This window comes from Perca fluviatilis, chromosome 17 (assembly GCF_010015445.1).
Source record: "Perca fluviatilis chromosome 17, GENO_Pfluv_1.0, whole genome shotgun sequence".
NCBI classification, from domain to species: domain Eukaryota; kingdom Metazoa; phylum Chordata; class Actinopteri; order Perciformes; family Percidae; genus Perca; species Perca fluviatilis.
The window spans coordinates 16,817,942-16,830,153 of NC_053128.1; the positions used below are offsets into that span (position 1 = coordinate 16,817,942).

Below are 12,212 nucleotides of genomic sequence, written 5' to 3' on the forward strand. Positions count from 1 at the left end.
GGACTGCTTGATACATATTTAATGAGGTTTTATGAACATGGTTCCCTCAGAACGAGCACTGGCAGTTTCTCATGAGTTCGGTGAAGCAACGTCCATGATGTTTTGATATCCGTTGATCATAGCAAAATAAATAAGCAAAAAAAAAATAAAAAAGGACTCAAGGAATGTAAACATACATACATACGCACGCGTACAGACCCACACTCACACACACAGACAAAACATCTATTATGAGCTATGCAAGTTATTGTTAGCATTTCTGCTACATTGTGTGACAGCAGTTGGAAACAAGAGAGAGTCTGTGTTTTATTGGAGCAAAGCAAAACTCTGCAGCTCTGTTTGGCCCTCAGGACACACCGTACTTGTTACGGTTTGTACCAGGCAGAGGAGCTGGTCACCCATCTCCCCCATCTTCTTTTCCACTTAGCTTGTCTCTTCTCAGACGCCATTTAAATATTTTACGATAAGTGAGGAAGTCCACAGGGAGGACCAGAAGGAGAAGTCCACAGTGAGTGCAACACACGTTATAAGTGAGACCCTCTTTTCAATATTGCTCACTGCACATGCTCTGTTAGCTGCCTCTTCATTCACTCTCCCCCCTCCCAGTGTTTGCGCTGGACTCTTCCACGTCATCCTTTGCGATGCAAAACAAGACCATACCACAATGAGTGGTGAGTGCAGATGGGGGGGTTTGGCGATGTTGGGTGTTAGGGCAGGTGCTATAGCTCGCTATGGCGCACAGGAGGCTCAAGCTTGTGTGACAGAGCGGTGAGGACCTTGTCGAACTTCTCGTAACGCTCCGATTGGCCGCCCTCAGAGCCGCGGCTGCCCCACAGGAGACGCATCTGAAACTCTGTCTGGAAGATCTCGTGTATTTCTGCTCGCTCCTGGAATCCTGCAGAGGAGAGGAGTAGGGGTTACTCTTGGTAGACAACATTGTATGCATGATAACCATGGAAAACAAAAAAAATAAGTTTATATAAATCCCATAATTGCATGATAAAATTAAAAACAAGGCTGTGGAAAAACAAACTGAACTGATTTTGTCAACTAATAAAATGAAAGTTACTAACTTAAAGTCTCTGTTCTATTTAGAATTAAAAACATATTTTAATCAAAAGCACTTGAAATATTACAATATAAATAATACTGTAACAAATAAGGAACTAAATAATTAAAAGAAAACTACTGCTAAAGGAAAAAAAAGGAGGAAACTAAGTCACAATTGAAAGAAAATTATATTAAAAAGTAAATTTGAATAATTAACAAAAGTACTAAAACCCAAATCTATCATAATTTTGTCTAGCAAAATTATCTTAACTCAAAAGGTCCACTTACTATCCCTTCAACCATATCTCATGACCTTCATCAACGCTCTTCTCCCTTGTGTATGACCACTTATCATGTGAACGACTTTTGGACCTCACTTACTGCTACCAAGGTAAAGAATGAACTTTCATGATTGAATGCTCAATTAAATAATTCAAACTCCCTAACCTTACCCTTAAGATGAACTAAAGATAGCAAACATCTTGAGCTGAAGAACCAATTTCTACAACTGTATGAAGTAAGCATCTCAACTTTGGCTCATAGAAATGTTGATGAGGGGAGCAGACTGAGGCTGATAGATAGCGAGATATAACAGGAAACAGAGATGTGAGCTGAAAGCTATTGACACACAGTTCAATAAAGCAGTAATGGCCTCAAACTGAAAACCATTGGGGATGCATTAGGGATCAATACAGTTAACACAGTAACCACACACACACTTGCATTATTAAAAGCATGAGATGTAACACAATACTAGCTGTCCCACAAGAACACAAGACGCTGTGCTGAGAACATCTGTTCATAATGTCTTAGGTTTGGTGTAGATGAAATATTTAACACTGTTGACTATATTATTGAACTTAAAGCAAACAGTATTAGGGAAAAAGGGGTGGTGAGACAATTTACTTTTTTTGTCCGGTCGGTGAGCGGTTCTTAATTTTGGCTCGACTTGGTAAATGGACTGCATTTATATAGCGCCTTTCTACCTTACCAGACAAAGCGCTTTGCAATTTGCCTCTCATTCACCTATTCACACACACACACACACACATTCATACACAGAACGTGGCGGAGCTGGCCTGCCCATCAGGAGCAATCTGGGGTTCAGTGTCTTGCTTAAGGACACTTTTGACATGCAAACAGGACCATCAACCTTGACGCTCTACCTCTTGAGACATTTCTGCCCAAAAGTGGTCACACAGCTTGATTTTTTTTTTTTTACAGCTAAACAGTGAAATACGGTTCTGAAAACATTTGAGGTGAGAAATAGGCAATGCAGTAACAGAATGAGTGATTCATTTTGATCAGTGCAGCCTAGTTTTACAGTTGTGTCTGGAGTTCATGAGCAGAACTGTTAGAGACTCCTTGGCTCTGATTGTTGTCGGTGGAAACTTGCAAATGCCATTAGGAGCACTAGGGGGAGGCAGAGGAACATGATTTGCTAACCATGTCCTACTGTCAGGATTTAGTGACAGTTTCAGCAAATATGACAAAATATAGTTTTTTTTTAAGTTACCCACTGAACCTTTAAACCCAAAGTACAGCTGAGGCTCATGGGAATGTCATTAGTTTTGGATGTATTTGGTCATAAACTCAATTATTGGGCATATAACATTTTAATTACCAAAGTTAATACAATTCATCCTGAGGGGAACATGAATGTGTGTACCAAATATCAAGGCAATCCATCCAATAGTTGTTGAGAAATCTTACTCTAGAGGAAAAGTCAGGGGATCACTATAATCATTAGGATTCATCATCTGAGAACCATGAATGTCTGTACAAAATGGCAATCCATCCAATAGTTGTTGACATTTTTCAGTCTGTACAAAAGTGGTGGATGGCCCAAATGCACGGCCGACCAACAGACAAACCATTGCAGTACATAGAGCCACGCCGCTAGCATGGCTAAAAACAAACACATGCTGTCTCAGGTCACGCTGTGCCTTACCCTGCAGTTTGGTCTCAGTGTTGGTTCTATAGATCCCCCCGTGATGTGCAATGGTACGAGCTGCCTCTAGGTGGTACATGACCACGTCTACTCCAACCTCTGCACTCTCCCAGGGCTCCAGCGCCTCCCCTACAGCCATACCCCGCTCCAATAAGGAAAGGACGGGAATGATGTGGGGGAGGGAGGTGTTGGACAGGGCATTCGACTCTGTACGGAGGAGGAGAGTTTTCAGTTCAGAGTTGTAAATAAATACGTGCATGTATGAAACACATAGCAACTATGTAATTTATGATCTCACCTTTGCCATCGTTCATATTCTTCATAAAAGGTTTGAGCTTCTTCTCATAAAGAATAGCGCCCTCTGTGTGTCTCTGGCGTAACGTTATCCACGTCTGCTCCAGGCGGGAAATCTGTAACAATGAGTGATGCAACAACATTTTTAAGAATGCATTATTTTTTCGGAAACCCTTGGAGTTTTTGTGCTTATGATGGGGACTTTTTTCTCTTTTTATATATATATATATATATATATATATATATATATATATACATACATACATATATATATATATATATATATATATACATAATACATATATATATATATATATATATATATATATATATATATATATATATATATATATATATTTATTTATCTATATATATATATATTTATTTATTTATGTATATATATATATATATATATATTTATATATTTATGTATATATCTTACTTGGGGCAGCTCCAGCGCTCTCATCACAGCAGCAAAGCCAAACATGTTGCCCAGGTTGCTTTTCAACTCTGCTGCCAATTGGATGGTCTTGTGGAGCAGGGCCGCCCTCTCCTCTGTGCTTCCTGTACAGCCCAGCAGGTCCACCGCCATCATGATAGACATGGTATAAAACCTGAAAAAAGAAGGCGCTATTCAATAAGATGCATCAATAAAAGTGAATTACCGCTGCTGATAGGGAAACGGAGGTTGTTGAGTCAAAGCCTATTTTAAAAGCAACTCCGGAATTTAACATTGTGGCAGGCTGTAGTGTGTTACAAGATAAGAACAGAGGGAAAAGAAGAGAAAATATGGCAGAGAAGAACAGAAGTGTTCAGATAATCAATAGCTGAATTAATGTAGGAGTTAGTGAGTGATGTATGACGGAAGACAGTGCGGTTGTACCTCTCCAGTAGGTCAAGTCGTAGCTGGTGTCCATGTGGTAGTGTCAGTAACTCCAACCCTGAGGACACTCCCATCATCCTTTGCATGTCTGACGTCACACCTAATATTCTAGCCACCTGTACAATAGTTAAAAAATAGATCAGTTGTATGTGTGGTGTGATGTTTGTGTGCATACATGCATACATATTGTTGTTCACATTGGGTGTCTTTATGCATTTACTGTATGTGAATATGCAAGTCAGCATGTGTGCTTTTGTATGCATCTGTGCTTGCATGTCACCTGCATGCATTTGTGCATACCGTGCAGTCCACCATGGTGATGTGTTTAGCTGCAGTCCTTGCATCCACCTCAGCCAGCAGCTCTTTGACTCTCTTCAGCACAGACATCTCTAGAGGCTTATTCTCAGCTGGCATAAGGCAAGACTCGTACCTGCACAGGAGCGATTACACCATATTAGAAAATACTGAACAAGGACAGAGACATGAGCAATGGCAAGGAGCGCAGGAGAAGAGGCCTCTGGACATAAACTGACATATGCAAACCAAACCAAATACACAGTATACAGTATTTTCTACACTATGTGTCACTCAACAATAGCTAACATTAGTGACATTGTGTCTTAGTCATGCCAGCCAGTCAGTCACTTGCTCACACTGGTGCCTCAAACATAAATTGTACTGCCTTAACTTCCAATTTTCCCAGTACTGTTAACACCAACAATAATCCCCCGGCACCAAAATTTCACACGGGACGCTTCAGATGTCCAAAGCTGCTGCCGAGTCAGTGTACCTGACCATTTTCTTGTGACAAGCCTCATCTGCTGTGTCTCTGACCACAGCACAAATTCTGCCCTCAGGCTATTTCCCACAGGATTATCAGCTGTTTACCATTTTCCAGTCTCTGCTCACTCACAGCTGTACTGCAGTGCCTGGTCGAAAATTCCTCACTCCCATAGTTTTGCCCTGTATGGCAAAATGTCAGCAGGTGTATTGACCTTTGAACACACCAACTTAAATTAATCCTGCTGTAGTGATGAGCTCTAACTGTGTCTCTTTCTTTTTAGCTCCCTTCAGCAGTCGTCTTGATCATCAGTTCAGTGGAATTTTCTCTTTTTACTGAGCCCGCCAAACTGACTCAGCCAAAAGGCCAGCCATAAAGTAACTTGACATAATACAGTAACTTAATATAAAGGAAGGCCAAATTTTTGGACATATTTCTGTAGCTACTCTTCTTCCCATGGGGATGACAACTATTTATTAAATGCACATTAAGTCTTAGCAAATTTAATTCACTGTTTTTCAGATTTTCTCCATGTAATGTCATGTTTAACTCAAAGAGATTCACGCAGAAGTGACTTCCACAGTTGATGGAAATAGCAAGCTGTTGTGTACTGTTTTTAGCAACTTTCTAACAGCATGGTTTTGCACAATAAGTCTTTGCTGCGCTTCCTAACTTCAAGTTTAAAGAGAGGTTGGGTATCCTTTGGAAACACCGTGAAGTGCAAGTTTGGAAGCATAATCCTGTGTGTGTGTGTGTGTGTGTGTGTGTGTGTGTGTGTGTGTGTGTGTGTGTGTGTGTGTGTGTGTGTGTGCGCGCATCTCATACCTGGATGGCCTAAACGAGGACGCTGTCTCCACCTGTGGGGCGCTGAACATCCCCTCTCCTTCCTCCCTTGCTACGTCCTCCCTCCCTTCTTCCACTCGCAATCGCTCCACGTAGCTCTTAGTTGGAGGTTTAGGGGGCCCAGCAGGGCAAGGTCTGAGGTCACAGTAGCTCCCTGCTGTATCTGAGGAATGTGATTGGTAGCTGGGATGATGGGCGGGCGTGGAGTGTGCCGAGTGAGAGGTATGCGCGGGATGCTCTGGCGGGTTGTTACTGGCTGAGGGGCTGAGCTGAGGGTCGCTGGAACGACGCATCACAGGGGAGGGTGGGACGACAGCCAGGACCCGCCCTCCTGAGTGGGCTCTCTGCCTGGTTACTGTAGAAAGAGTGAAGATTCTTATCACTTATGGAGACTGTCATTGTAAATGTGAGGCGCTGAGCTTTTACTTTTTATTGATGTGTCTGAGGGTGTGTGTCTCTGGCACTTACTAGCACTATATGCAGGACTCAGTGGGGTTTCCCCAACAGGTGACAAGGGGCAGCGATACTCCTGAATCTGGTCCATGCTCATCGCACAGTTCCGCATTGCGTCCTTATGGTGGTGGATTGTCGACGGGCTGGAAACACAGGATTTTTACGATGTTAACAATCTTTGGGTACGGATTTAAAAGCCGTCAAGAAACTGAAGGGAACCTCACAAAGCAGTGCAGTTCAGGGTGTCACATTTATCAGTTTTAGATGACAGGAATGGTGTCCTTACAGATGCAAATGCTAATTATTTTAAGATGAGAGAAGAGGGAAATATTTTAGTTGGTGCAACCTTGAAGACAATTCTTCTACTTCATGACACACTCATGTGTTATTTAGGCAATAAAACCATGTTTAGGACTTTAAAGCAGGAGCAGAGAAGGTAGCAGTGTGGCTTCTTAGGAAAATATTAACTGCACTTTAAAACTAATGTTTAAAAGGTGCATAATCATTTCGTTTATCAATGTGTATCATCTTTGCCTTCTAAAGCCCAGTGTGTAATTGGTATTGGCCCCATTCTTTAAAGGCTTTCTCAACTCCCTTCCATAGGCTAAAATGTATTTCCACTGTACACAACATATTTGTCTGCTCCTTCTTTGTAGGTTCAAGTTTTAAACAGTCTAGGTCTGTTTGAAACTTGACAGATCCAGTGCAGAAGTGGCCAAGTGAACAATTCATTCTGCAACTTCACTCTGAGGAAACTAACAGGACTTGATGCTCATTACTAGAGGAGGTGCTAATGGTGTTTGTGAAGTGAGGGAATTGCAGGACTGTGGGAGGAAAGGTGCTCTAATTTAGTGCTCAAACACAACACTAGTTACTTACACACACACACACACACACACACACACACACACACACACACACACACACACACACACACACACACACACACACACACACACACACACACACACACACAACCTGCAGTTGGGCCCAGGTTCCGGCTCTGGTTCTGGTGGTGCCACTGGTGTCTTAACTGGACTGGGACTGTCTGAGTCACTGATCATGTATATAACATAAAGCAAGAATGAAAGAATGAAATATGAAGAAAAAAAACTTTCAGGGTTTTATTATTGGCTGCTCAGCTGTTGCATCTCTGCCGCTTAAAAAACACAAACACTCCTCGTTCTCCGGCTCACCTGTGAGGTATCATCTTCTCAGTCGTCAGCCCATCGGTCATGGTGACACTCCGTCTCTTGATGTACGCTCCCCTCTGACTGGACGGTGAGTAGGCAGAGCCTTGCTTGCTACAAGCCAGAGCAAAGGTGGCCTCCAGGTAGCGCAGGGGGAGTGTCCTGCTGACTGGACAGTAGATGTGGACTCCGCTGGACTGGGAGACCAGTTTGCGCTGGCCCACGTAAAACCTCACAAGCTCCTGGACCGAGTCAAAGCTGTCGGACTCCAACATATACTGCACCTGAGGATCATTTCATATAACAGTTTTGTGTTTTTTGGTATACCTGCTGTAATTAGTTGCACCATGAACATGTTGAAGGGAAGAAAACCAGAGCATCTGTGTTCTCTCTTCACTCAAATATCACTCAGAAAAGGAAGCCCACCCTCCATGTTTTGTAACCACAGAATTATTTTAGTGGGGAGCACAAAATGCTGCTGTTCCTTTTAAATTGTATTATTTCTACAGTGCTTAAAACCCATTTACTCAGTGCGGAATCATTTAATAACTGCTTTGTGCATGATAAATTGAAAGAAAAATCAGCAAGCAGGGTGGGATTTGAAATTTGGAGGAGGCACAGCTGGTCAACGAGGCACACCTGCGCCAAAATAGTCTGCCCAATGTAACTATTTCCATCATTAGGAGCAACAAGAGAAAATAGGCCTCTTCAAATGGAGGATGGATCTTGACTTGCCAAACCCAGGAATAAATAATAACGCTAAAAATGCACTCTACTCGTGGCCGGGTTGGCTCAGTGGGTGGAACAGGCACACATGTGCTGAGGGGTTTGTGCCTCGATGCAGAGGTCTGGGGTTCGGGTCCAACCTGTGACAGTTTCCTGCATGTCTTCCCCCTCTCTCTCCCCTTTCTCACATAGCTGTCATATCAAGTATAGGCGGAAAAGCCCAAAAAGTGGTCTTTGAAAAAAAAAGAAAAAACAAGCACTCTACTCAAGTATGATGGAAGTGAGGCGAGAGGAGGAGGCTATGGGCAACACTACTGTCTATAAAGGCCAGTAAAGACTGTAGTTAAGACTCAATACACATTTCACACAGTCAATATTACAGGTCAAACACAGGTGTGACTAATAACATTATCAATTGGCTTTTCTAATGCCTGGACTCAGCACTGGCTGAGACACCTAAATGGAACAGAGCTGCCGCTAATGTTATTAGTTACACCTGTGCTCTCCCTGCTCCCACCCAGACGAGGAGTAACTTTCTGAGTGATGAAGGTTTGAACCAACCAGTAAGAGCTTTAATACGTACCTTGGTCTCATTGGATTTGACCAGGACTTTGCTGATTTTGAAGTGCAGCACCTCATTATCCCATCGACAGGTCAGTACGTAGTCACCCACACTGGTCAGAGAGTCACGCACAAGGAAATCCCCATTACGTACAACCAGAGTCTCTGACACCTAGACAGAAAATATGTATATGGGTTTTTTTGTTTGTAAAAACAAGACAAAAGGCTTTAATCTTAAAGAGCTGGAAGCAAACTTGGCTTACCAAGCTACAGCATGTGTGTGAATATTTTGTGTCTGACACGTTGACTGTTGAATAATTAAATAATTGAATTTAGAGAATCATGATTATTTATAACAATGCCTTAGGACAGTGTGTTTCTCTAAACAAACACAACTATCTCTCTCCCTGCTGCTATGCACAGTTTGAATTGGCAATGATGGATAAAATGCCAGCGACAGTGGTCGGAATGCATTTTATCGAGTTCAGCTCTATTGTAAAAATGAGTTATTTTGAATTTATTAACAAAACAAACAACCCAGAAAAAGCCATTTTCCCCATTCTCCCATTTATGGTCAATGGCTTAGGCTCAGCCTCAGGCTGTACATATTGCTGATACCAAACACAACAGAAGTATCTCTGGTGTCTATGAGAAGAGATCGCAAATATTGATCTAGTAGTCATGTAGGGAAAGAGAAACATATTTCAAACTGAGCAGTAATTCCCTTCAAAGGTACCGGCAAAGAGACTGCTGATGAAGGCTGAAGGAGTGATGCTTCAAATTCACTCAACACAGGAAACAATGCATGAAATATGCAATGCAGCACAGCACAGCACAGCACAGCACAGCACAGCACAGCACAGGGTAAACAGTGCTTAAGAGACCAGCAGGAGGCAGTATATACACAGATCAAAAGCTTAAACCAAGTGCACGTTCCTCGTATCTCTCCAATTACTAAAAATACATCTGTTGTCTTTTATTTAGCTTTTTTTAAACTGACAACTCACCGCATTTAAGAATATATCATTTTTTACACCAACACTTTGGAACAAAACATATAAAATAATATGACTAAAAGGAAAGCCACATTGGTCCATACACTCATGACGTGTGCACATACTGGAAGTCTTCACTTTAAAGGGAAGAACGGAAGGACAAAATGAGCAGGAAGAAAGGATAGTATGTACAGTGTGCGAAGTGTAGTCACTAAGTATTGTGAAGGTAACCAGGGGGCTCAGGGTTTCCCCAAGTTTCCACTGGGACAAACCATGAATACATGAATATTTTATGTAAATTTAAAGAGGAAAGACTCACAGATGGCTGATTTGAATCTGTGTGGTGTTTTTTTTGTGTGTGTGTGTGTGTGTGTGTGTGTGTGTGTGTGTGTGTGTGTGTGTGTGTGTGTGTGTGTGTGTGTGTGTGTGTGTGTGTGTTTGTGTGTGTGTGTGTGTGTTTTTTTGTGTTTTTGTGTGTGTGTGGGGGAGAGACAGAGACCAGAGGTTGATCGAGAGGCTGCGTCTTTGAACGAGTACCTTCCACATGTGCATGCAGTGTGTGGGTGGGTGCAGGTCCGGTGTGTGTCTCTGTGTATGTGTGTCTCAGTCACCAGCTGGGAAACTCAATTGCGTACATAAGCAACACACACAGCTGTCTGTTTGGCAGAGTTTCTCCTCCTTCTGAATGCTAAAGCAATTTCTACTGAGCTGTGACAGATGATGGGATTCAGAAACCAGTGTCATTCTGTGTGTAAAGCATTTAAACTGTGCTTTCAAAGCCAGAGAATTTGGCCATGTAATCGCTCAACTAATACTATTGGTTGACAACCACATCAACCCACACAAAAAATACTATTGTTAGTACTTTTATCTAATTTTATTGTGGCTTTTTGAAAGAAATAATTAAATGTGGGAAAATAACAACCACAGCAGCAAAACCTCTTTTTCAGAGTTTACTTATTTAATCATAATTTATGAACTGGCACTGGGACTTAGAGAGGTTGGACTGTGACATGAAGTCAAGACTAGTAATAAATTAAGTTTTGGTTATTTTTAAGTATGAAAGTTTAGTGTGTTCTGGAAACATTACACCACACATTTGATTTAATCAAAACAAATTTTAAAACTAGGGCTGCAATGCTGAAACTAATGATTATTTAAATGTTTTACTGATCTGTTGATGCTTTTTTTCAATTAATCAATAAATAATTTGTCTTAAAAAAAATTTCAGAAAATTGTGAAAAATGCCTATGAGACTGCCCAGAACGACAAATTGAAATAGCTTGTTCTGTCTATACCCCCAATGATATTCAATTTACAATGACATTAAACAGAGGACAGTGCAGTTTTTTTTAGTGCATCATTATCAATGTATCAATCAAACAATCTGCCAATTATTTTCTCTATTAATTGATTGTATAGTCTATAAAATGTCAGAAAAAGAGAGAAAAAGAGAGAAAAATGCCCAATATTATTTCTCAATCTATGGTGAAGTCTTCAAATGTCTTGTTTTGGCTGACCAAAACCCAAAGAAATCAGTTTACAATGATACAAAACAAAGAAAAACAGCAAATCCTCACATACACACAGGGTTTATTACCATGGATTTAGTATCTGTGTACCTATCTGTCCTCAAACATCAATTCAGGACTCCCAGTGTCATGACTAACTCAATGTTCTCTGCTGTACAGATTCCACAGTGTACTTCATAATGTGTGTGTTTACCTCTCTGGGTATGTGTCCATGGTACCAGCCATGGCTCCTGATGTCAGCAGCGCTCAGTTTCAGCTCCTCCTCCAGCTCCTTCCGAAGTTTCTCAGGAGGAGACTCCAGCAGGTACTTCTCCTTGGAGAACTGTGTGGAACGAACACAAGAACACAACAAGACATGAGTGGGAGTGAGTTTACACAAGGGACTGCTCACAGTGTATTCACATGTAAATAAACCATAGATCAGTCTTTATATATAACATTTATTTATTCAGGTACATTCTTATCTTCTGATTTGGATCCAATTTTCAAGAGGGACTTGAGTGCATACATCTATTTATATAGACCTACATAATTTAGAATTTACAATACAAAAAGATGCTGAATTAATACTTCAGTTTAGAGCATGAAAACAATGAATAGTATAATACTGTAACAAATGTGTATGGTTTCTAGCTACAGCAGAGCGTCATTTAGACTAACACACACACCTATGTTACAGAAGGCAACACTGCAGGGAAGCAACACTGTGTGCTGCCTTCCACACAAGCATGCACACACTGATTCAGGCGCATGCACACACACACACACACACACACACACACACACACACACACACACACACACACACACACACACACACACACACACAACAATCCAATCGACCTTGACCTGATTACAAAGAGGCAGAAATCATCAAGAGCACCCTCTTATTGTTCTCATGTACAGAGGAGACCTAGCTTCAGCTGTTGAGTGTGGTCACTCAGGATAGCTTA

The 12,212-nt window shown here is 41.5% G+C and overlaps 1 protein-coding gene across 3 annotated transcripts in view; it reads right to left on the bottom strand.

Annotated features, from left to right (window-relative positions):
* The window catches only part of sh2d3ca (SH2 domain containing 3Ca), a 50,649-nt gene continuing 38,437 nt past the window's right edge, over positions 1 to 12,212 (bottom strand). Inside the window, exons 5-16 of one of the 3 annotated variants that reach the window (XM_039780479.1) lie at positions 11,453 to 11,581; positions 8,755 to 8,904; positions 7,452 to 7,729; positions 7,234 to 7,311; positions 6,271 to 6,398; positions 5,785 to 6,157; positions 4,479 to 4,608; positions 4,179 to 4,294; positions 3,738 to 3,909; positions 3,300 to 3,411; positions 3,002 to 3,208; positions 1 to 895 (exon numbers count right to left, since the gene is read on the bottom strand). In XM_039780479.1, the coding sequence (XP_039636413.1) occupies positions 720 to 895; positions 3,002 to 3,208; positions 3,300 to 3,411; positions 3,738 to 3,909; positions 4,179 to 4,294; positions 4,479 to 4,608; positions 5,785 to 6,157; positions 6,271 to 6,398; positions 7,234 to 7,311; positions 7,452 to 7,729; positions 8,755 to 8,904; positions 11,453 to 11,581 (2,049 nt within the window). In that variant the 3' untranslated portion in view covers positions 1 to 719. The remainder of the gene's footprint in view (positions 896 to 3,001; positions 3,209 to 3,299; positions 3,412 to 3,737; positions 3,910 to 4,178; positions 4,295 to 4,478; positions 4,609 to 5,784; positions 6,158 to 6,270; positions 6,399 to 7,233; positions 7,312 to 7,451; positions 7,730 to 8,754; positions 8,905 to 11,452; positions 11,582 to 12,212) is intronic. The other 2 variants (XM_039780481.1, XM_039780480.1) reach the window with 2 other exon arrangements.